The sequence below is a fragment of the Camarhynchus parvulus genome, chromosome 2 (genome assembly GCF_901933205.1).
Source record: "Camarhynchus parvulus chromosome 2, STF_HiC, whole genome shotgun sequence".
In the NCBI taxonomy this organism is placed as follows: domain Eukaryota; kingdom Metazoa; phylum Chordata; class Aves; order Passeriformes; family Thraupidae; genus Camarhynchus; species Camarhynchus parvulus.
Window position 1 is genome coordinate 21,345,336 of NC_044572.1, and position 26,295 is coordinate 21,371,630.

At 37.8% G+C, this 26,295-nt stretch overlaps 1 protein-coding gene across 1 annotated transcript in view; it reads left to right on the top strand.

Annotated features, from left to right (window-relative positions):
* Positions 1-26,295, top strand: part of ITGA8 (integrin subunit alpha 8) — a 113,644-nt gene that overhangs the window by 80,478 nt on the left and 6,871 nt on the right. Inside the window, exons 26-28 of the mRNA XM_030944060.1 lie at positions 2,476-2,601; positions 5,391-5,504; positions 18,271-18,372. Coding sequence (XP_030799920.1) covers positions 2,476-2,601; positions 5,391-5,504; positions 18,271-18,372 — 342 coding nt within the window. The remainder of the gene's footprint in view (positions 1-2,475; positions 2,602-5,390; positions 5,505-18,270; positions 18,373-26,295) is intronic.

Below are 26,295 nucleotides of genomic sequence, written 5' to 3' on the forward strand. Positions count from 1 at the left end.
TTTTTCTTGAGTTGTTTTTCTCTTGAGTTGTTTTTTTCTCCCAGACTGATGGTAAAAAGCATTTTTATTAAACCTGTGCCTATAAATACCACTGTGGTAGAATATACAGACACACATGGCACATTCTCAATAGCTGAGCACTGCAGTACCACGAGAGAGGCATCTGTCAGGGAAGCAGTGAAATAACAACAAAAATCCACCACATGTATGAGGTACATCCACCAACATGAGTGGCAGGAGCTAACCCCTTCCAGAGGTAGTCTGCTCATGCTGTAAAACTGTTAGTACTGTCTTTAGGGCTTGATCTTAGGACAAAGTAATACCATCCAATGCATGGCTCTTGAATGGTCACCAACTGCTCTTGTGTAATTTTGTGTATAATCTAGTAATATAATAGATGTATATTGTATACTATATAATAAATATTGTGTTTTAATATAGATAAGAAATATTTAAATATGTATAATGTAGTATAATATAATATAATATAATATAATATAATATAATATAATATAATATAATATAATATAATATAATATAATATATGTAAAATAAAATCATGTGTATAATCTTTGTGTAAAAAAGTCTTCTTCCAGAACATTTCTGATGGAGTTACACAGTGCAGCAAAGGCTGTAGCCTGGCTAGAAAACCAGAAAAGTGGAACAGGGTATTGGAATGAGAAGTGGAGAACTGGAGAGGTCTGGAAACCTGCTCAAAGTAATAATGCTCAGGAGAAGAAAGCAGTACAGTTTTTCATGGTGGGGAAACTGAGACAGATCGCTGTAGTTAAAGGGAGGGAATGATCCTGTAAGACAGTGTGCCAGATACATGGCATATAAAAGAGCAACAGAGATAGATTATACAGTTGAGCAATTTCATGTGACCAGATCAAGAAGGATAAAGTAATATCTTTAACCTGGACATCTAGGCCACTGGACAAATTCTGCTTTTAAATGGCTGCAGGAGACACACATGTTTCTCTTAACCACAGAGGGCTCTTTTCGAACCTTTGCTGTAACAATTCACTAGGATGCTAACGCTCTAGGATCTATGAAAAAAGAAAAATGTAAAAATGAAAATCCTTTGGTATTCAAATGGATCTACATATATATCCATTGTGATCATATATTGAGGGTTTCTTTGCAAGTACATTACTATATTGTGGGTTTTTTTTAAATTTGTCATCATTAAAGAAGTCTATATGCTGGTGAAAGAATTCTGGAAGGAAAGTTTGCACGTTACCACATTGAGAGGAAAAGATTTACTAGCTACTTACAGGTTCCCTTATTGCAAATAGACAATGGCAACCTCATGAAGCAACAGAAAAAAAGGAAAAAAAGGGGATTCTTTTCTTTTTTTTCCCATGGGTTTTCTTCTGTTAATGAATTATAATATCTTTCACTTCGTAGGATGCTTTTGACTGAAGATCTCAGACAATGTTAAATGTTTATGTTCTATTTATAGCATTTTAATTTTAATCAGATAAATTATACCAATTTTCCAAATCTAGTGCTACACAGCATTAGTGTGTGGGAGATTTTGCGTGTTTATAACTATTCTCTTTCCTTTAATGCTACAACATTTATTACAATTACAAACATTTTCTTTAGGAATTTGTTTAAGACATTTTGTGTTCAGAGGTAAAAAGAACTGATAAGAAGGATCTGATGTAGCACTTTATAATCAGATGTCCTTAAGGAATAGCTTTGGCTATGTTTAGTTGAGTTCCTGTTGAGATCTTACTGTAAACTTCTATGTATATTTTATTGTGATTTTACATTATTGGATTGTCATGAATTAAAATTTATCTGTACTTCTGTAGCAGTTGGCTCCAGGAGTTATTTGAGGCTTCATAAAAGAAGCCATAAATGCCCTGTATAGAAATTAAAGACAAACTGCCAACAAAAAGTAGTTTTTAATTGGAGAAAAAAAATCTGTAAATATAAAGCTGAAGAGAATGCATTTTAATGTGAGATTAAAAATGAAGAAGCTGTTACATTTTACAAATTTGAGCTGTTACCAAAACAAATCTGTAACATATTTGTTATATGATCAAAAATTGTGTTATTTCAAGTCAGACTTCCATTTTGTTCTAAAACTGGTAAAATCATTATATTTTTTTAGGCAGATTCTGATCTGAACTAATGAATAAACTATTGCAACAACTCTGAATTTGACCTGTTATATATATCAGAATTTGCCCCTGAGAGTCTAACAAAATTAAGTAAAGCAACGAAATTGACACCAGTAAAAAGTGGAGAAAAATATTGTCTGCTGTAATTCCTATAAGTGGGTAATATCTTGCTGTGCTATTACTCATCATACTTCTAGTGGAAGACAAAGTATTCTCATGATTGTGCTGTTCAGTTGAATAAGCAGTGTTAATCCAAAATTCAAGACCTCTGAGACAGGAACAAATCTGTTAGAATCGTTGTATGTGTATGTCATTACCATTCCCATTTCTTTCTTTGCAGTTTGCTGTTCCAGAAGACACTCCTGAACTTGCTGCTTTTTTATACAATTCCACAATTTCTCATTACATCAGGAGAAGGGATGTTGCAGTGGCAGAACCTCACAGGAAAAACTCTGCAAGAATATTGGTGAGCTATCTAAAAGCTGTGTACTGGGAATGTGCAGGGAAAGGTGGGACTCTACAGTGCCACAGGCAAGGCAAATGGGACACGTCACTGTATTTTTAACAGTCCAGACACTGCTGGAGCAATAGCATTGCTGTCTCTCCTATGAAAATAGTTCTGATTAGACAGTCTGGTACCTGAGTATTTGGAATTGGCTGTGTTTTCAGACGTTTTTTTCCACTCCTGCATTCAAAGTGCCATCCTTAGCATACTTCAGCCCTGTGGGTGTCAGCTGCCTTTGCCTAAAGGCAATGTGTGAACCCAGTGACCTTGAGATCAGGCAAGGGATTCACAGTCAGTGCTTTCCATCTATTTTTATGAACCTTTGGCAGAGTTTCTTTCATGCTGTCCAGTCTCTTATTAAGCTGTTTACTGCAAACTCGTGCTTGAATTCCTTGACCTCACTAGAATTTGGAAGCAAAGAACCTCACAAACTTAAGTGTTCTGGACTAAGAGAATAATTATTGCTTCTGAAAGTTAATTTGGCAATTTTTATAACAGGAAGAAGATAGAATCTGAAAGTAACAAAAACTGTTACATTACTAAGAACAAAATCACAGTTTAACCCATTTTAAGCAATAATCACTGTTGATTCCTGTGCCATTCTTTCATCAACCCAATAACCTAGGGAGAATCTGATTCCACTGTGTCTGAAGGAAAAATGCCAGGACTTTCAAAGACATGCCAGTCAATATTACAGAACACTTAATCCATTCTTCAGTGATATCTTAATTTTCAGTCATCTTTCTGAGTGACCTGGCTCATAGGCTGCCAACATAAAAATGACTGCAGCAACTGGAAGTGGTTAACAAAGTTCTGAAGTATGCACTGTGTTTGCAACTTAAAATATGAAGCAGAGAATTTTCAGCTGCTTGATGTAGACAGAGCAAACATATTTAGTGAGGTACTCAGTAAAAAGGAAATTGGCACTTTGATGAGCATTCTTCTAGGAAAATATGCATTTGGTCAGCACAAATTAGGATAGGATTGGGTGCAGTGCTTACCACTGGATATACAGAAAGACTTTTCCAGGGTGAGCATAGAAAAGCAATGTCATTGGTTCAGTTAGAAGGTGTCCCAGTACTAATGCCTTCAGCATTAGTTACTGCTGATGCATAGTTGTTTTTTTTTTTTTATTTGACATATTGGAAGTATACATGGAAAAATTAATGTTGCTCTGGAAAAGACTGATTGGCCAAAGATAATTCTGTGTTTAAAATTGTAATTTTTTTTTATAAATTTTAAGTTATTTTCATTTATCAAAGCATTTTTACAAAGAGACAAAATGCTCTCAGAACCTCTTATTCTATTTATACTATTGATTAAATATTTGGTTTCTTTTCCATTAGTTCCAATGTTATATTGTTCTGAAAATCACTACAGGCTAAATGCATTACTAAGAAAAACAGAAATATGTGTTCAGGTCCTAAAATGTCAGCCAAAAGTAGACTTTTTTGCATACTAATGATTTGTTTTGCTAATGTGTGTTTTTGACCACTATGATTAATGAAAACAAGTCTTCTCCTTCCTGCCAAATAAATAAATCTGTTTGGAGGATGTTTAAAGCCAAATAAACAGATACTCTAAAATATTCATTTTTAAGCAAGTTTATAGTTGCAAGTTGCAGGGTTTACAGTTTCATTTTCAGTCAGATAGAGAAAGCAGCAATTAGGCATACAGCTTCTGCTTATCCTCCAGTAAGACAGAGATTTGTGAGGAAAGCTGTCTATAAAGATACAGGATTCCTTAAGAGTGTTTTCAGATCTGTTCCATGCATCATCATCTCATTTCCTAAAGATTGGGTAGTGCGTTCTCACTCTCACTAGGGAATAAGCTTACTTTTGAAAACTTAGCTTTGCTTTTGAGGTCACAAGGCCTTCTGTCATGGGAGGGATTCTCTGCTTTGGTATAAAAATAGGAATCAATTAAAACCTCAGTGTTCCCCTGAGTCAAACAAAACTTTTCAGATAAAACCCATTTGTATATACAAACTTTTTTATTTTTTCCACAAACATTTAATCATTTTTTATGGGATCATTTTTCCTTTTTATGCCCTAAACAACCACATAATTCCTGTGGTTACCCCATGAGACTCTGTTCATTCCCTTCAGTGGCTTCCAGTCAGCTTTTAACCTTTAGTGTGACATTATTTTGGCAGACTTCAGGAGTATATAGTTTTGAGTTGCAATGCTTGGCTTTTGCTTTCAGCCTTGTGTATGGGCCAGAATCACTGCTCATCAGGAATGGTTCACGGACAGTAAGCTTCAAGGAAAGCAACTAATGAATCTCAGCAAATGTTCTGGCTGCTATGATGTAAATATCAGTGGGAAAACCAGGAGAGTTAGAAAAGAGGAAAGATTTAGCAATATAAATAAACACTTAATGCATAGAGAACAGAAAAAGTGTTGCAATCATAAAAAGATTGATAGGTGAGGAAGAAGCATGTGCTTCAAAGGATTGGTAAGTGCCTAGACATTTTAAGAGTTCTTCAGAGCAGACACTGTTGAAAATTACTTTTATTTTCTTTACTATAGGTAGGTGTTTGTATTCATTGGTGATTCAAAAAGAATCTGCTCCTTGGTTTAGAGTTATCACAATGATTCATGGGGTATCTCATATATATTAGATGAAATTACTGATTTCAGACTATTTAGCTCTTTAAGGAAAAGTTTTTTTTTTTTGCTTATTTACAGCATTTGAAAATTATTTTGTTTTCAAAACATAAGTATGACTTCCCTTTATTTTTTGCTCAGAACTGTACAAATGTGAAGTGTGTCTTAATTTCGTGCACTGTGGGACAGCTGGAAAGAGGAAAGAGTGCTGCACTAAAAATCAGGTCCCGGCTCTGGGCACAAACATTCCTGGAGGTAACGCACACAAACATTTCTTTCTATACACATATAAAAATAATTTATTTGAGCAGATTTTAAAAATAAAAATTAATAAATTATATGGGGCAAATGTAAATACTTCTTGTTACCATTTTCTTTGAAGATAGCATCTCACTGGTTCCTGTCCAGGATTTTTGGATGCTGCTTACTTTTCTTTTCTTGCTATCCCTCCTTCTCAAATTTATGTCCTGAATCCTACTTGAAGATTCCAAGATTTTTTTTAAGTTCCTCTCCTGGTTTTGTTTCTGCTTTCCTAGACTGACCCAAATGTTCTGCATTTATAACCTCTTTTCCAATGGAAGGTTTTTCTTGGAGCCAAGGAGTGTAATATGTACACTATGTCCAGCTTACAAATTCATTGTTTTTCATTCTCTACTAATCTAGGGAAGAGTAGTATGCATCAGGCTCATGTAATACATGACACTCATGTAGTGACAATCCGTCTTACTACTAAAAGGGGCAGTGTAGATGATGGAAAAATAAAACTTCTCTTTGCAAATTCTTGCATTTCCAGCTTCTGCTCTCAGGATTACATTCACACTGCATAAAGGGACCTGTTGGAGTCAGGGCAGAGGAGGGCCACAAAGACGACTGGAAGAATAGAACACTTCTCCTATGAGGAAAGGCTGAGAGAGCTGGGGTTGTTCAGCCTGGAGAAGGGAAGGCTACAGGAAGAGCTTATAGCACCTTCCAGTACCTAAAGGGGTCTTCTGAGAAAGATGGGAGCAAATCTTTCATCAGGGCATGTTGCAATAGAACAAGGGATAATGGTTTTCAACCACAGGTGCATCTATTTAGATTAGATGCAAGAAAGAAGTGTTTGAAAATGAGGGTGGCGAAATGCTGGAACAGGTTGCCCAGAGAGGTGGCAGATGCCCCATGCCTGGAAACATTCAAGGTCAGATTGGACTCTGAGCAGCTTGGACTAATTGAAGATGTCCAGGCTTATGGCAGATGACTTTTAAAGTTCCCTTCCAACCCATAGTATTCTATAATTTTGTAATGCAAAGGGATTTTACTGTGAGCTGTTACCTCACAGCTGGCCTTGGTTCTGTATTTACTGTGTAGTTGTCATACCTTTAACACTGGAAAATACACTGAGAAATTGATAATTCCATTTGCTGTTATTAAGAAATACCTGCATCTCCTGTCTTGATCAAGCTGACTTATAATTGGCTTGTTTCTCAAGGAATTCAGAATTCCCCAGTCTTTTTATCTGGAATGCAAGAACCTTTCCTGTGTTCCCTACAGCTGTGGAAGAAGAATTCTTTATATGCAGGGTACCTCTTACCCTAGCAAGAGAAGAATTGAGGATCTTCAGTTTACAGCTTTAAATTAAGCTCCTCATGCCTTTGAAGTTAATTTCTCCCTTCCCTCAAATATGAAAAGTAGACAAAAGAAATTCATCCGCACTTGCTTTCCTGGAGAAATGATAATATTTCCAGAAAGTTGAATGCCAGCTCAGTAGCTAACCAAATCCATAATGGCTGCAAAATTTTGGGAGGTCATTGGTCTCCCTTGGTGTACGGGACTATGGAAGTGATGACTTGAAAGGTTTTTCTACCTGTCTGTCAGGAGGCCAGGTCACATTCTGTGTTTCTTCTCCAAAAGCTGTTGTAGGATCACTATTACTGAAGAGCACTTAAGTTCTGTTCTCACTGTCTGGCCTTGCTTGAAGAAAAGAGATTTGTGTCTCGCTCAGTATCAAAGGACATCCTTTCAGAGACTAAGTGAACTAATTCCTGATTTGTCAGTGCATTTTCTTTCTATGAACAATCAATCCCAAGAAACTTTCATATCCTTTCTTCAGTTCCATTAACAATAGCATTAACAATAAAATGCTTTTAAGAGGAAGCATAATTAAAAAAATGTTAGATATGTCTAGATGCTCTAGACTGGATGTGCCTCATTTAGGTTTGCTGAGTGACTCATCTGCTAGTGCAAAAAAAGGCAAGGTCTGGTTCAAATTTAAGTCCAAAAGCATGATAGCTTGGATATCTCTTGGTCCTTTCAAATCTGGGAATTGGGATGGGCATCATTTGGTGCAAGGTTTTGCAAAGGACAGAAAGTACCAGTATGTAAGCATCTCTGCAGCTATAGAAAAAACATATCTATTGGGAAATAGAATGGGCATTTGATTCCATTTTTTCCCAATTCCATTAAGAGACTGCTGGACAAGCTCACACAGGCTAGTCCCTGTTACGTTCGGTAAGAGCTTCACTGGACTGGTTTTCTATTCCTAACGCACAGAGAGAGGCAGAGATATTATCCTTGACTGGAACAATGTGTGACAGTTTTGAGCAGTGCAGTGGGCAAGCAATAACACAGAAGATCATCATTTTCTTCACCAAGCTAAAGCTCCCTTAGCTACCCTCCTTGCTGGGAACTGAGCCTGATATATTCCAGATCCAGTCAAGTCTTTCTCCTCATCATTCTGCTGGTGAAATATAATTAACTCTGTAAGGGCCAAAAAGTAGGTCTCATGAAAAAATCCTGTGCACAGATCTTTAGATGAAGTTTCTAGGCTATTTACAGCTATTTCAGTGGAAATTAGCCTCATTAGAATTTTCCTAAGCCTAGTTTAGTATATGTCAATAAATATCTGAAAGAGATTAAAGTTAAACAAAATTAATAAGAAACAGTTTCTCTGGGTTTTTGGCTGTGACAGAAGATGTGTAACAATTGAAATAAACTAGCTACAGAAGACACAAAATCTCCTTTTTTAGAATAACTCTTAGTAAAAACAGAATCTTTTTCTGGGGTTTAACCTTAGTTGGACTGACTTAGGTTCAGAACAAGTATAACTGCATGAAATTCAGTGGCATGTTTATTGCAGGAGCAGTGGAACTCATTTTATGAAATTTTTGTAATCTGAAAGTTAGATGCCAAAGCTGGTTGCTAACTCTGTAGACAGTGACAAGACAGAAAGGTATCTTCAGAGGATGCATTATCCAGATGATTTGAAATATCTTCTCTCTGTCTGATCTGGATGGGGAGAAGGGTCAAAGCTGGGCCTTGGGATGTGGGTGTGTGCAAACATTCCAGGCAATGCTGGTGCTGCAGTCCCTTTAGCTCCTCCTTGCTCCTTAATAAATCCTGCCTGCTTTGCCTGCGCCTCCCTTCACTCAGTGAGCTCCAGGCAGAGATGGAATGTTACACCAGCTTGTGGGCAGGGACAAGGGTGAGCCATCCTGTAGATTCACTGGGTGGAAAGACCTTGTAGGAAACACTCCTACCAGATTACTCCGCTGGCCTTACGTACCCTTGCTATCAAACAAGACTTTTTATGGGCTGTGATTTTACTTTTTCCCTGTAAACATTTCTGTGTCCTTTCAATAGTAATTTGCAATTCTTGTTAAGAATCAGAAAAACTCCACTCAAAGCAACAGAATTTTTTTCCTAAGTAGAAAAAGGTAGTTCCCAAAGAACTGTTGCACCCCCCCATTTATGTCTAATTATATGCCAGAATAACGTGATCTCTATTTCACATGCAAATGTGAAGACAGTAAATGGTGTCCTAGGGTCTGCTAGTCTTCCTTCTACTCATCTCAAAACAGTTCCCTTTTTCACAGCCCCTTTTAAAATTAACAGTTACACAACCATCAACATAAAAGACTGTAGAACATAATTAGTTTCCTAAAAAGGAGACAATCTGCTCTTAGTAAGTCTGCAACTGTTGTTAACTAGGCTGAAATCTGCAGATTCAAACTGAGGATTAAAATGCAGTTAAAATAATCAGGATGAGATTATTGTGACTCAGGAAGGACTGTTCAAGGGCCAGACTGAACCCCACTGTCATGCTTTTGTAAAGAAACTTAGGGTAAAAGTCTCTAGAGAAACATTGCAGTTCATGTAAAAGTTAATGTAAAAGTTTTCATATGCCAAAGAAATCAGAATAATGGTGACATACAACATTCCTCAACTGTGTTATAATTTAAATGAAGACATGATGATTTGCGGAAGAAATTGTTTGTGCTCATTAAAGCCGACAACACGGTGTCAGGATGTTTTTTCTTCTTATAGATATGCTAATGCAAACCTGAGAAGGACTTTATTGGAAGTGATTAATTTATGCTAGGATGAAATAATTAATGTTTTTCACTGAAGTTGTATGGGCAAACATGTGTACTTTGTTGCCACAAAAGGCCTGTCATGTATTGAGTGACTCCTTCCTCTTCCACTTAGTTTAACTGACAACAGCTGACCCTTTTGTCTCCTGACAGTTGTAACCTGTAACCTTAAAACCCAAACTCCCATAACAAATAACAGCTAAATGACATACAGTGATTAAACACATTTGAATAAATAAAGCAGCCCAAATTTCCCAGCCAGCCAACAAAGATAGAGACAGACATTGTGCAAAGGCCAAGAAGAATCACATACTTTTTTGGAGTAACTTCAAAGTCTGGCTGTAAATATGAACTCTCTAGTAAAGCTGACTTTTGGATTCAGACTTGCTGATCAGGCAAATAATAGCCTGATATGTTCGAAACAGAAACAACCTTACATGGTTATGTTATGTTGTGTTCTGATGGAGCTCCATTATGTCCCCATTTGTCTGATCATATTTCTGAGTCATCTAAAGGGAGACCCAAGGGGATCTGGTCCAGTATTCTTTGCATGGATGGGTACTTTTTAGTATAAGACTCAGAGTTGGCTAGTGAAACATCTGTTTTGAAAATGCATTTCTAAGTGATGAAGCTGTATAATCTGTCTGATTTGTAACAACCTTCAGGCTCCAAGCTCTTTGGAACTTAAAACATTGTGGGATATGGAACTCAGTGCATTCTTAGCTACTGTTTCATCCTGTACTGAAAATTTCTCATAGTGATACAAATCTCCTTCTGGGAGAGGTAGGGGAGGCAGTAATGTAAAACCACAGAGGGTATGTAAGGTTCCCAAAAAGTTTGAAGTTTATTGTATTTTCTTTTCATATTACTGAATATAATTGTGTTGTTTCTCTCTTGACTTTTTGGCAGTTCCAGATATGTGAATTTGGCACTCCTGATCACATGAACTTTAATAGTTAGAAGGGAAGAAAATCTAGTTTTAATCAGAAAAAGTTGAAAAGCAAGAGAAGCACGACTGCATTTTGGTGCTCTCTTGGTACCCAAAGTCATATTTTGGCTTCTCTGTTAAATACTCATTATTTCAATGTTTCTGAATGTGCACTGATCCTGTTTCATTTTAGATGCCTAAAAATGGAAATATATGCTTGGCATATTAATGGTGGTGTGTGCTGCAACACTCTTAACTGCCTGACTGATATCCAAAACCTGAAACTAAATACCTAAGCTCTATGTTCAGCACATGGAGAAAATGAGATACCTCAGACAAAGTGACTTGCATTAACCATTAGGTTGGTGCATGAGGGCTGCTCCTTATCAAGAGGATAGGCACCCAAATCAGGATTTAGGAGGAATATGTTCACCCTTTTTGAACACAAAATCCAAAAGTTATTTAGAAGGCACCTATAGAATTAGATGAAAGACTTGAAGAGGACTTGGTTTATTCCATATTAATTGCCAGAAGCAAGAGCTGACAGCCCAATGATTAGAGAATTCAGGACTGGAAGACTCCAATTCAATTCAAACTCAGCTTGAGAGGCCCCACATCCCTGCTTTACAAAATGATGGTGTTCCCTTCTGCTGAGGCTGCACCAAGGATATAAAAAGAAATTGAGAGGTCTGGAAGGGTATAGAAAATGAGGAAGACCATGATGTAATACTTTGACTTGGACCATCAACTACAAGTTCTCCTAGTCCTGGCATCCACCTTTGCCTTCATTGCCTGGAACCCAGAGCTGTCACCACTGCTGGAGTGCACATTCTAATGAGAAATTTTGTTGAGAATCTCAGTATTTATTACGGGTGAACTCACTAAAGTTCTACCACACTAAAGAGCCTCTTTAGTGTTGTAGAAGTTCTGTAGGCCAGGTAATGCTTTTGGTGTAAGGATTCAGTTCAGCTACACAGAGGCCTTTAGAGGAAAAATGCAGATGGTCTGTGCAGTGGTGCCGCATTAACTGCAGCACGTGTGCTGGCAGAGGCTTGGAGCTCAGAACAGAGGTGAACTGGTGGAGGTGATGTGAGACAGGTGACAGATCCTCTTGTACAAGGTCCTTTATATGTTCACTTTTCTTCCTCTCGTCTTTACTATGGGAGCACTTATTCGATCTGTAACTGGAATATGACCCCAAGGAACAATAATTTCTATCCTTAGCATCCTCCAGCCCATAACATCTTTCTGTGTCCAGTGGAAAACATCTCAGTCCAGGGAAGATTGCTTAGTATTTCAAAGAATAATTCTGCACCCAACCTAAATTCCCTGTGTGTGGAAGGAAGTGGTGAAACAAAAAAAATTAGTGAGAGAGACATCTTGTGCCCTCATTCATTTTCATATATAAGCTATATATGGAAGTTTAAGTAGATTATTTTAATCCAGACTGAGAATTAAAAGCCAAAAATTTGATGCACTGCTCTTCAAGGCACATATAATAACGAAAGGAGGAAGTCATCAGCAAAATTTTCAGTTGCATCAAAATACTGTTGTTATTTGAAAAAACAAAATAAGTAAAACCTAAAACTTTAGTTGTGGCCAAAAATATTATATTATACTCAGTTTGATTGTTTATGTGGAATGAAGGCTAGAAAAAAAGAGACATTTGCATGGGGCTGAACTAACTGGAGATCTTTTGGGTGTGGGCTAGTTTTGTTTTCATTCATTTTTATTTAAAATACTTTCAGTGTTAGCAAGAGCAGAACATGAGACTCTTCCTAGATGTGCTACAGTATAGGTAATGTTAAATATATGAAGAAATAAACAGATTGATAACCATTATAATATTTATATTGAAATCTTTTGGAATCACAACAAAATAGCTGCCTCCGTCATAACTTAAAATAGGCTGTCAAAATGAATGTAAAAATACAATATGTGAACTGTAAGAATGTAATGATAAATAGAAGGATGTGGTGATCTTTCAGAGTATTTTCTCTGGTCACAGCTATGTTTGGGTGGAGATATCCTCTTGCCACAAATGGCACAAATACAATTTACCATGTGTACAGAGTCACATGTACATTTTTAAACAAATTATTAAAAAGAAGTAGTTGTATGAGCTCTTCTCTCCACTCTGTTGGCAGCAGTTTAGGTTTTGGGAAGTATTGGTCAAAGAAAGCAAACTAATGAATTCCCAAAGCATATATTTAAAAGGTATTGCTTACCCTCCTGTCTTTAAAGTGTGCCAGACTCCAGCAGATACAAAGGGAAACAAATGTTAATCAAGCAGTACCAATATTGTTGTAACAGCGCTGAAGTCCATGTGCAAAAGTTGTACATTCTTGGGATGAAAATACCACCACAGCAGCTTGCCATAGGGGAAGTATGTGCATTTCAGCTAGGGAGACTTCACTGGGCTACATCTAAGCAGAAAAAAAAAAAAAAGGATTTCCAAGAGCCTGAACAATTCTTCATAGAGGCAATGGAGCAGAGTCATTCTGGAGACTCTCTCCAGTAGCTGAACTCTTCAAACCTGCAGAACAGCAATGATCTGCCAGTCTTTAAATTGCTAATGATTTTGTTCCTCCTACCCTCAGTCTAGCTCCCTGGGATCCAGAATTGTCCCTGCATTTCAGTGTGCTCTCTGACCAGGATGCCCACACGCCTTAGAGATGTTTTGGGGGGGTCAGTAGGTCTGTGCTTGAGCTTCCTGCAGAAACCGCCAGCATCGCACTGGAGCCCGGTGTACAGTCTTTCCAATCGTCAAAGATTTTCCATCACTTCTCACATTATTTTGGTCTCAGTTGTATGTAGGAAAACACTGCACTCAATATTTATTGGGAACATTTTCCTTCATTTCTGGCTGCTTTTTTGTCCTGCAACTTTTAAAGAAAACAAAGGCTTCAATTCAAAAATCTATTTGTGAAACAAAAGCATGTAGAGAGAGAAGCTTTAATAAGTACATCATCAGGATCTGCTACCCAGGCAACACAGGGAATGGCCATGTTTTGCCTGCCTCCCAGAATATTGCAAACTACTGTCTCAGCAAGGAGCACAAGATCAGGTTCTGCTTGTTCTAACACAAGGGGAACCACAAAAGACCAGGGTAGTTAAGGCTGGGCTCTCTACTGTTGATCATTAAGCACTGACACAAATACCAGATTCTTTCTTCTCCTTCCTCTGAGCCATGACTAAGTCCTCAGCTTGAATTTCAAACCACAAGTCCTGAAGCTTCCAGTAAATACTGAATACTTAAACATACTCTATTTAAAAATTATATGATAAAGAAATGCTGTTTCTTGGAGTTGGCTTGAGAATTATAAAAAAGGCTGTAGGAAAGACAGCTGCTTGTATCTCAAAGGTGTTAGTACAAGTAAGAATTGTGTTTGCAGCCAATGTTGACCACAGTTATTGTTTTCAAGTCCTTTGCTACAAACACATAATTCTGTAAATGCAGGAAAATCCTCTCTAGTCTTTTATAGTCTCCATTTCTGTTTTCCAGCATTTCCAGGAGCTAATCAAGGGTTGAGACGAGCTGATAGCTGTGGTCACAGCCCAAGCTTATTAACCCAAGCCAAGCATTAATCCACAGGAAGTACCCTCCTCTGATGTTCCTGTTGCTGATACAAGCTGAAAATGAAATAAGCCATGTATAGTAGGTGAAAGGATTTATTTTTCCATTACTGCTGTTTCCTTTATAGGAGGTTTCAACAGAGTTAATGCCTTTACTGTACCTTAGCCAATCCAGCTGAATGTCTAATGTCTACTTCTTCAATAATGTAACATATTCTGCTCTCTCCATTACAGATTATGTTTATAAATCATATAATCATATCCAGAATCCTGCTTGATATGAATTGCTTAGGATTGAAAATATAAGGCTTTTTTCAGGCTTTTTTTCTGAATGCACAGTCACAGAAACATTCTGAGATTTTGTGTGAGGAGGAATCTAGTGCTGAAGAATGTCTTGAGTCTGGAAATGTAAAATAATTAATGTGATAAGAAGAAGTTATTTTTCTGAATATCACCTCATAGATGATCAGCACCACGAATGTGTATAAAACTACTTATTTAGCAAGCCTAATTTTTCATTTCAAACACAATTGATAGAAATAGATAGATACTGATAGTTCCTTTTCATTTGATGCTATCTGTGTTAAGCAGCTGATTTGACTATGCCTGTGTAGTTGTTTGAGACAGATTTTTTAGTATTGCTCTTTCCTAGTATAGGCCCCAAGGAGAAGTTGAATTTTCTGATAATAACCATTCAGCTGCTCTCAATATTTTAAAAGAACAAAATTATGGCATAGCCAAATTAGTTCCAGAAGGCAATAAATGTGCTGGCTTTTTATCACCCCCACATATTTGCAAAGAAAATTAGTTTTTTAAAAGCAGACTGAATGGGCAAGGCAAATACCAGAACTACAGCCCTGGAGCTCAGAAGAACACCCTTTACAGGGATCTGTTTGGAAGAAGTCCATGGGAGGTTATCCTGAAAAAAAAAAATAGAAGTCCAGAAAAACTACTGATTCTCCAGGATCATCATCCTTTAAGCTCAAGAACGGTCTATCCTGACAAGTGGAGTTTTGCCATCTTGGTACAACTCAGACAAACAAAGATGGTGATAGGTTAAAGGTTGGACTCAATCATCTTGGAGGTCTTTTCCAATCTTTATGATTCTGTCAAACATAAAAGAGGTGGAAGCAGAGTCAGTTGACCCTGTGCAGGGGTTGGATAAGGAATGTAGAGAGTGTCTGAGAATGCGGGGACAGAGATGGGAAAGCAGAAGCCCACCAGCAGCTAAGCCTAGCAAGGTATTTAAAGACATTAAAGAGGCTTCTATAAGTATATCTGCAGCCAAGAGAAGACTAAGGAAAATATGGAACTTCTGCTGAATGGGACATAGAAAAGGCTGAGTTACCCAAGGCCTCCCTCCATCACTTTTGTCTTTATAGAGAAAGTCTGCATACAGTAAACCAAGTTCTGTGCAATCAGAGAGGAAACTTGCAGCTACCAACACTTATCTTCAGCAGAGGGATATAAGGGTAGGGGAGCATTTAAACAAATTGGACATACAAAAGTCCAAAGAACCTGATGGAATACACATAGAAGTCCTGAGGGAGGGGCAATGAGAATGTGAGACCTTTCTCAATTATCTCTGAAAGTTCATGGTGACTGGGAAGAGTCCCTAAAAACTGCAAGAAAGCAAATGGTAACACCTGTCTTCAAGGAGGATTCAGAGAACTACAGGTCAGTCAGCATTATTTCAATCTTTCAGAAGAGAAGGTGATGGAGAAAAAAAACCGTGGAAGCCGTTTGCAAACATCTCAAGGACAGGAACGTGATTGGAAGCTGTCAGGATGGATTTACAAAAGGGATATCATGCTAACCGACCTGATAGCCTGGTAATTTGCAGATGGTAGTGAAGTGGAAGGAGTGGTTGATACATCAGTTGTTTGTACTGCTCTTCAGAGGAACCTCAACAGGCTGGAGAAGTGAGTTGGCAGGAATTTCATAAAGGGTGACAAAGGGAAATGCAAAGTTCTGTACCACAACAGGAATAATCCTGTGTACTGGCGCAACCAACCAGCTGGAAGGCAGTGTTCTAGCAAAGGATCTTGAGTCCTGTGGGATGCAAAGTTTAACATGAGCGACTGTGTGTGCCCTTGCAGAAAAGAAAGTCAGTGACCTTTTGGGCTGCATAAGGAAGAGCATTGCCAGCAGGCCAAGGGAATTGATTCTTCCTCTGTACTCAGCATTGATAAAAAGACCTGGACTTCAGTCCTGGGCTCCCTGAGATGAGTTGTGGATATACTGGAACAAGTCCAGCTAAAAGCCACAATGATGATTAAGGGCTTGGAGCATTTAATATATCAGGAGAGGCTGAGAGGGAATGTTCAGTCTGGAGAAGAGAAAGCTCAGGAGGGATCTCATCAGCATGTGTAAACATCTGATTGGTGGGAGTAAAGAATACACTTCTCAATATCAAGGAACAGGGAGGAAGCACAAATTGAAATACAGGGGTTTTAAACATTAAAAAACCCTTTTTTACTTGGAGGGTAGTAAAAAACTGGAAAAGGTTGCTTCTTGAGATTGTGGAGTTTCTTTTCTTGGAGATATTCAAACCCTAATTGGACGTGGTCGTGACCATACTGCTCTAGTTGATTCTACTGTGCCTGTGCTTGCAAGAAACAAATTCCAAATATGCTCTCCAACCACAGCAGTTCTGTGAAAACTTTGATTTGGGCCACAGTCATTCAAATGAATCCATGTTGGCTCCCAGGCATATATTATGCTTATTTCAGGTCATTTTCACAAATCTTTCTCCATCAGTGAAGGAAAGAAGTAGTAGCCCAAATTATCAAGGGGTCTTTTTACCTCAGTCTTGGCTCAACAAAGCAGCTGAAAGAGGAAAAGCAGTTCTTTGAGAGGGTTTATGTTTTTGATGCAACAGGAAACTACAGGGGAAAACTGAGGAAAAGATGTTGAACAATCACGCAGGAACCAAATCTTGTCAATGGAGAAGAACTCCTAAATGTGTGAGAAATAGAAGGAATGAGAAGGTTTTGCAGAAGGAGATTTAGGAAGTGACAACGTTGTTCCAAATATGCTGGACTGAAAAAGCTGGTGACAAAAGGAAAGACTGCTTTACTTACAAGGCTCTGTCTTTCTGTAAATCATCAGCCAAATATTGTGATGAAATCTGATCATCATATTTCATAAGGGATTAAGACAGGTAGCAAAAATAGGATGATAATAATAATAATAATAATAATAATAATAATAATAATAATAATAATCTAGAAAAATATATAACAATCATAACTCCTACCCCTCTAAATTCCATTGACCATATTAGCACTTAACAATCTAATGCTTCTCAAATATTGAAGCACTTTCAAAGAAGATCCATATCACTACCCCAGATTTACATGGGAAGGGATATACAAGATGAGTTGCCATGTAGTCTCACCTAGAAAATAAATTGCATATTTTGTCTGCACATCTTTGAGTTTGTTGAAATGCTTAATGACAGCTATATAAATATTTTACTAGGTGGCTAGTTAAACAATGGCTGCTGTACATTCCTCTCACATCGATACAACTTAGTAGACAAGCAAGGTGAGTAGGATTTTTGAGCTCCACTACAATAGGAAATCAATCCTGCTCTAAGCGTAGCTTGGTCTCGGTGACTGCCTTGGCAGAGGAGTTGGACTAGCTGATCTCCGGAGGGCCCTTCCAACCCAAACTGTTCTGTGATTCTGTGTAAATGAAGTTCGAAGATGGTTGTTCCTTCTATTGTTTGGTGGGAAGGCACAGCCATTTCTTTGATGTCATCAGGAAGCTCTACCAGCCTGGTCTCAGCATAGGCCTGTAAATGTCCTCAATACACCCATGCTGGTTGTTGAGCTTGTTCAGCAGAGTGAGGGTTTAAAACACAGACATCCCATAAACTTCACCCACGCTTTAACTGACGAATTTCAGAGAGAAATATGGGAAACAACTGTATCTATCTTTCTGCATTTCTAACCCTTCTTCCCCATTTTGAATATGTGGCCTTTGTATTGCAGCTTTATGCTGTATTTATCTCATGGACACATACAGGTCTCAATTCCTGCATTCTTCACCACAAGAAACCGTCTTTGACTTATGAAATCAGTGCTTTTGAGGTTTTTTGTCTTTCATAATGCTTTTAAATATAAACATGGGGTTAATAATTTCTTTTTTTGTATCATTTCAGAGAAAAAATTATCTCTACAGTCTTTCTTCCAATGTTTCCTTTGAAGTTAAGAGCATGCCATATAAAGTGCAACCAGCAAAGCTCCCTGAGGGAAGCATAGCAGTAAGTAACTGAAAATTACATCTTTGTGTGAAGCACATGTATTTGGTCACTCTGATCACAGCTGTGAAAGTTCTTATAGATGAAAATATTGAGATTGGTCTTTCCTGTGTTTCTAGTGTGAATTCCTGAAGTAATACCTAAAGGAAATAACTTCATTGCTTTCTGTGGAAGTTGATGATACATGATTCTTATTACATTTTAAAATAATTTCTTGCTGAACTAATGTGCACACTGCTTTATTGCAATTTACATGGATTTTGCACCCAAAAGAAAACAGAACTATGAAAGCAAGTATCTAGTTACTTTTTTGGGGGGTAAAAAAATATCTGGAGGAAATTTTTATGCAAAATCTAGAATCATATTTCTGTCAGGTTTAGAGAGCTCGCTTTTCTCCCAGTCAGCAGTTCTCTCACACAAGCTTATGTACTGTCTACAGCAACTTCTCTCTATCTGTTTTAAGCTTCTTTGATACCCTGATTTTCGGGAAAGTCTGTATGCCTTTCTAGGATTGCCACGTCACAGCACATCAAGTGCAAAGATACAAATTTACTTGGTAATCCTTACAGAAGTGATAGATAGATGATAGATAGATAGATAGATAGATAGATAGATAGATAGATAGATAGATAGATAGATAGATAGATAGATAGATAGATGCTTAGGTACTTGTCTTATTTGCAGACCGATATTTGTATGGCTCTGGAGTACTATATGAAAAATTAATTTTGGAGGCATAAATTTGATTTAATTGTTTGCTGGTGCCAAATGACTGAGTTTGGGGAGCACTTTGAAGTAATTTGTTTCTTATGGTGTCTAATAACTTGCTTAAAATTCACTCTATTTTGTCATTACTGATAAAGGTAAGTAAAATATGAGGGCAAAAATTGATTCTAGTATAAGAGTAATCTGAAATTTTAAGGCTTAATGTTATCATCTTTATAAATATTCATCAGTTACAATCCTTCTTTTAAAAGGTAAGCTCAGTTCAAACTTTGCCAAGTTGACTTGTGGTGGAAATACATCATATCAGTCAGTTGAAATGCAGTACTAGGGACAGAATACTGTCTTACTTAGAAAACAAACAGAATAATATACTTTAGAGCTTACTTTGAGTGTATTTTAGAGGATACAAGCTCTAAAGTTTTGTTTTGCACATGCACAGATGGAATGGTTGATTGATACTTGCTCTGGGATGACACAATCTTGGTTCTTTGTGCACAGTGCTTCTAACCTCCACCATCAGTAGAACCCTGATTTCACTAGAGAGGATTGGTGCTTACTGCAGTATTCATCCAGAAAGGTTCAAAGGCACCAAGCTGACAGATATACTCGGGCTCTTTTTATTTTCTTGCAGCATGTGTTCCATACCAGAAACACATGTGCAGAGTTCTGTTGATAGTGGGGCCTTCATCTGGGCTGGAGTGCTTTACCCCAGGTGATAGCCTGCTGTTCTCAACAAGTGTCAGATGATCTACCAAATGATCAGATAAGCATTTCATTCTTTTACTCCAGCCAGTATAAAGCTTGTTATTTGCAACAGATGATTTACAGCAAAATGCCTGTAATGGCAACTGTAAAATGTTGAAAAATGATAACGCTTTTATGTCCTTTCATATCTGGACATGGCAGTGGATGCTTGCCAGCTCTACAGCTTGATGTGTTATATGCACCAGTTCTTTGATGTTCCACTTGCAAGAAGAAATATTTCCTTGAAGTTGGGCAAAGCTTAATATTTTTGCTCCTTCTGAAAAAGATCACTAGTTGTGTTTTAAAAGCTTCCAAAGATGTATTTAAAGGTTTATGTTTTTCCTTCAGACAATGAAAGGGTGGAAGTGGAAGAAATATTTAAATATTTTTAAAATCAATTTTCAAAAGCATATATCTAATAATCAGCTAGCACTTCAAAGTTTATATAAAGAAGATAATATATTTTAAAGAATAGAGCATATGTCCTTCATGTAATTCATATAGGGCTGGATTCCAATTAGGCAGGCTGATATTTACTTTAAGTTTTAATGGCATGAGTAATCCCATACGCATCAATAACCTACAGAGCCACATAATCCTATTTGTAGCTCTAAGGACTTTATCATCATGCAATATAGGTCTTGGACACATAGATCTTGAAGACAAGTTCATGATACAAAGGTGTGTGAAACATTAGGTAAATGTAAGAAAATCTGGATCTTTTATAGTAAAACATTAGAATGAAAATGCATCAAACAGAAAATTAGCGTGGAGTTTACACCAGAATCCACTGACACCTATAATAGTATTTCCATTAATTTTGATAGTCTTAGAATTGCAACCATATATTATACAACTTGTTGAATTTCCTTGCTAACAGCTATTTCATTCAAGAGAAAATTTTCATTTTTTGCTACAAGTATTATTATTACGGTAAATAATACTGTCTTACTTGGTGAATTTAATGTCCAACATGAAAGTACTTTTTCTTGCAAAAAATACAAAGTTAGAATAAGCAGAAATTTGCTTTATTTAAATTTATGATTCTTAATCCAGTTTGAGAGTTTAATAAAATATCGTTGCTTTTCTTAAACATTTGATAGGATTTTCACTGTGGATGCCTTTAGTCTAAACTGTTTGACCAGTGTCCTCCAGTGAGTACCACTGGTTTCAGACTAAGGCCTATAACTTTTTTTAGTTATTACATGTTGATAACACTTTAAACAAGCTTATATTCCTCATGAAATATATTTGCATAAACATTTGTAAGGTGTAATTGTAAATGTGACTTCAAGCTTGAGGGAGTTTTTACATTCTATTTTGAGCATTTTTTGAGAACATATTAGAACATCATGCTGTAATGGTTGGATGGGGACATGTAGGAATACAAAAGAATTCCTGTTTCTCAGCCTCTGTAAAGATAATTTCTGAAGACTAAAGGAAGGTCATCATGGGCAGCAAAAGCAGTAGCGCTAGAATAACAATTAATTCAGTTGCTGTTTCTTAAAGTAGCAGAATAAATTATGGAGAAGTTATTTTTATTTTTTGAAATGTGTCTTTTAAAGAATCAGGGAGGAAAAAAAAAACGTTGTGAGAATCCCACTGACATGCACTGAATTTTGACCACAGATGCTGGAAGTTTGCACCAGTCAAACCTAACTCCCATCTATACATAAGGGAGTGCCAGTGAAGCCGCCTATTACTTCATGTGCTTCTCTCTGCTTTGTGCTCCCTTCCAGGGGAATCAAAGGCTATTTTGAAGACACACTAACACCAAAATCAGAAGCAAAATCCAAACTGGATGAAATAAAGTGGCAAAAGCCCTAATAATTATTTTATATACTTACAGTGAGCTTAAGTATGGCATAATTTTTAGGGGCACATTTTTAAAAGCCTCCCCAGAAGAACACTTCCATAAGCAACAAATTACTTTCATGGAACGGCAAGAGGGGTTATGAAGTTAAGACTGTCTGACAGCATCTGTGCTAAGACCAGTGTGGATTTTATTTCCAACAGCAAACAAAGGCTCTGTCCATAACTCTTGGGTTGACTTCACCCTCATCTCAGTGCCTGAGGCAGATGGCATTCTCTGGCACCCTTTGGATAACAAAGGTGTGAGATGTTCAGCAGTGTCAGAAGTCAGATGGCTCCTCTCAAGTCTGTGAGATGTGCTCTTCACCCACTTGACAGAGAAGCAAGCATTGTTTTCAGTGTTCAGCATAAAGTCTTGTCCTAAACAGAGAGGAAAGCTAACACACATCTAAAGTACAGTGTCAACATGCAACACTTGTGTAAAAAATCCACTTCATTTTGGCCACCTTAGATGGAAACATTCCCTGGCTCTGATCCTGCCATACTAAACCTACCACATGGAGAAGAGCAGAAATCCAAGCTGAAAATACAAGCTTGTTTTAAATCAAAATCACATGTAAAACTGTTGGTGAACAGCATGGGGTGAAGAAGCAACAGTCGTCTGTAAAAATGGTGAAACAAGAAAGACAAAACTGAAGGAATGTTTTGTTTGTGTCTTCCCCTCCAGCTTCTGCCTGAGCTCTGTGGGTGTTCAGGATGTGCAGTGTCAAACTGTTCACAAGAATTGCATTTGTAGCCTTGCAAGGCTTTGTGTAGAGTATAAAGGGGGCAGCCCAGGGGCATTATATCCTACTGGTAATGCACACAGGCCTGAGTGAGACTGATGCCTACATATAATACCCTACTCAGGAAATAAATCTCAAGTACTTAGCACAACCATCCCCTTGCTTTTAAAACCTAAGACAAAGAAGAATCATGGGAAAAGGGTGTGGGTTCAACAGGATGATTTAAAGATTTTAGCAGGCAAATATTTCATTAGCATTGGCTACACTCAGGCTAAAAGAGAAGAGAAATGTGCCAGCTTTGCAGCGGTGTCTGCTTGATACAGGACAGACCTAATTTCTGCTGCCTTTTTTGCTCATTGCTGATAATCTAAGGATTATGAACATGATATTCTGCTCTTCTATAAGATTACAGTTTCTTGTTTATGTTTCAACATTTGTCAAGCTCCAGATGAGCTACTGAAATTAAACCACAAGAGGCACTTGATGGTCTGTAAAGCAGAATGACAGAAAGAGGAAGGGAGAAATTATTCTGAACACAGGCAGCACAAGCAAGGCTGAGTGCTGCTACACCACTCATAATTGTTTAGCATCCTCAGGAAGATCCACATGTCCTTGTCTGGATCCATGCTGATAGGTACTCTGTAGATATCAGAATAAGAGCTAGCTTGTGTTACTGTTTTCATAGCCTAAGAGGAAAGAAAACACAGCACACACATATGGCAAATATCTAGAAGTGGCATATAAAAGAAGGCATGGAAAGGCAACGTGTACTTGTAGTTGCATACACTACTGTCAGCTTTATCCAAAACCTAATGAAATCTACCACCCTTAATAAAATAATCTGTTTCCACTGAATTCAGGAGTATCTCAAACATGCTTTGAAGTCTGGATTGACCCTGCCTAATTTTGAACCGTGAATTGGCACACATTAAGAGTCTAGTTGTTGCTCTGCTCCTGTGCAATCATATGCTGCCCTATGAGCTATTCAGACCTAAACACCACACTAAACAGCAGTTTACTTCACCCCTGTCTCAGCACCTGTGGTGCTGAAGTAGTTACCTTAGACTGGGTTAAACTGGACTTGGTGCCCAAGGAATCAGATGTGGTTCAGTCAAATACTATCTGAAGAAATCTGTAAACCAGAATTTCTTCCTACCCCAAGAAGAACTTGCCCACTCAGATAATTTCCATATTCGGGATGTAAAATTTCAGTAGACTGTTGTCATGCTTTAGGAGTGGTACTCCCCAGTTTAGTTCTCCCACTGTGACTCTCTGAACCATGCACCGCTTGCTTGCTTCCCTGCTTTCCCATCCCTCTCACCCTGCAACAGGATGGAAATAAGAATTGAAGGTACAAAATGTGAAGATCACGAGTTGAGATGAGAACAATTTACAGGAAACAGCAATGAGATAAGAAAATTAACAGTAACAGTGACAATACTAATGACAGAGGGTACCAGAAAGGAAAGATTGACAGGGAAGCTCCCTAACAACAATTCCCTCTGCCAGGCTTACTCGACTGGGAGGAACTTCAGAAGACACTCCCTTCCCCTGCCTCTGGTAATAATGTGAGCTGTTATAGAGTAACCTCCAGGTCCTGGTCATGCCCCCTCCAGGCTACTCCAAAAATTAACCCTTTTCTGGCCAGACCCAGGATGACTGTCCATCTATTAAGCCATCCATACCTAGCCAGCAGCTTGTCAGAATCTTTTTGTGCTGTTTTGCTGATGTTCTACAATCCACTCTAAAGCAGCAATGTTGGCTCCCATTTCCTCTTGTATTTATCTCAGTCACATTATGCCACCTAGGAATTTGGCTGAAGCTATCAGTAGAAGAAGTGGCAAAGTCTTTGCATGTAAATGGGTCTTCCCTGTGGTTTGGTCCTGCTGTAAAATAGAGTCAGTCATTTCATTAAACTTGAGACAACAGAAAGCACTGCTTGCCTTTTATTTTTTCTGCTGTTTTACAAATATTTTTAAGATGGTTTTGGTACTTAGTCTGACATTAATGCTCCAGATTCACAGCAACATGCAAGTGATAGTGTTATGAATAGAAATTGTAGTGAAGCTCAAATCTTAGATGATTAAGATATGCAGTCTGTATGTTGACACTGTCACGTCCTCTCCAAACAAAAATTAAAATTTGAAACTTCATGTGTGTAGTACCTCAGTGTTTGCCAACAGAGGAAGTGAACATTGTGAATGAGATGGGATTATTTGAATCAGTCCATTTTTGCTGTCTTGGGGCCCATGAATTTTCATCAGCACTTCCCAACTCTTGTGGTGTATGTAATCAGGCTTGCTTCAGGGCAGCGTTCATGATTTTCTAGCTGCAGAATGGAGATGCTTCTTCCTTGGACAGCTGAGCCCATTGTTTTCTACAGGCTTCAAGCAGCCCCTTGTAACTGCATCCTTTCTGTTTTCCCTGGTCAGTTAACCTTTTACTTGAATTCATCTTTTTCCTTAACCGGCTTTTCTTGGGAAGAATCTCTGCAGACAGTTCGGAATGACTCTTCTCTCATTTTCTCTGCCCTTGCATTTTAATGCCACTCTAAGACACAAGCAGAGCCATTCAAGGACATTTTATCCTTACTAAATGAGCTCTTCTCTAGCTGAATCTAATGATAAAGAGACCCTATGAATTTTGCAGTGGTTAAAAAGCAACCCAAAGAGGAGGGCTGGCAAAGGAATAGTATTCCTGCAGAAGCATGGTTGATCACTGGATGAGACCATCAGGATATCTGTTGGGACATAAGGGGGACATTTCATCGGTTGTTTTATTAATACTGTTTTCCTTAAAGTAATTCTTTCCCGCTTTAATTTGCTCTCATATTTATTCTTTTTAGATGTTAGCTTTTTGAAATATTGTAGACTTATGACTATTGAGAGCTGCTCTAAAGATGCATATTGTCTGTGTTTGTTAGATCAACGATGCTATGGCCAACACTGCAAGTACTTCAGAGCCAATGTTAAAGTGCAAACACCGGGACAGGGCAGTGTCTTGGAATCTTCTGTGTATATCTCGGTGTAAGCTTTGGTAGGAAGCAAGTGGTTCCCTACATAGAAAGTTTGTCCCTACATTTTGTTTCCTGGTGAGGGATACTTTAAAAAATACTTGCATCAGTAGAGCTCACCAGACTGCCATCTCTGTAAGTGCTGTGTCAGAGTAGGGAGCAGTTGGCTGCACAGATGAAGTGAAAATGACTATTCAAAAGTGTTTTCCAGTTAAGCCTGACAGTAGCTGGAAGACAGATCTACTGGTGCTTTCAGAAGTAGAAGTCTATGAAAGGAGGCTGATCACAAGAAAAAGTGAGAGAAGAAAGAACTGGATGTTGCAGAAAGGATTAAATGATTAAATTTGCCATCTCCAAGGAAAGAAATGAGAGGCGCGGGAATGGAAACAGTTTTGAGCTGAACTACAGAGTTGTGCCCATTCTTAAAAGTTAGGCTGCTGTTCCTTCAATGAACAAATTAGAAATTAGTATTTTGTTAAATTTCTAGTGCATCAATCACTAAGGTAATAGAGGAAGAAAAAACATAGAAAGAAAATTTACAATGAGTGCGGCTTAGGGACTGGACCGTAGCCAAGAAACTTATTAAAAAGAGTAGATTTCCTAGATGTGTCTTGAGTACAGAAGAGGAATTTCATTTAAGAGTTTGTGTCTTCAGTTTCTTTGCAAACTGATTTCATCACATCATAAAGCAAATAACTTCCATCTGTCACATACGTGTCCTAAGGGAGACTAGGAGTAGACGGGAGAGGTCTAAGAGAAAACCCCAGAGAGAAATCACTTCCTAGGCTAACAACAAAGAAAAAAGTTTGAGAAAATAAACTAAGACTGAAGGGATATAATTGTGTT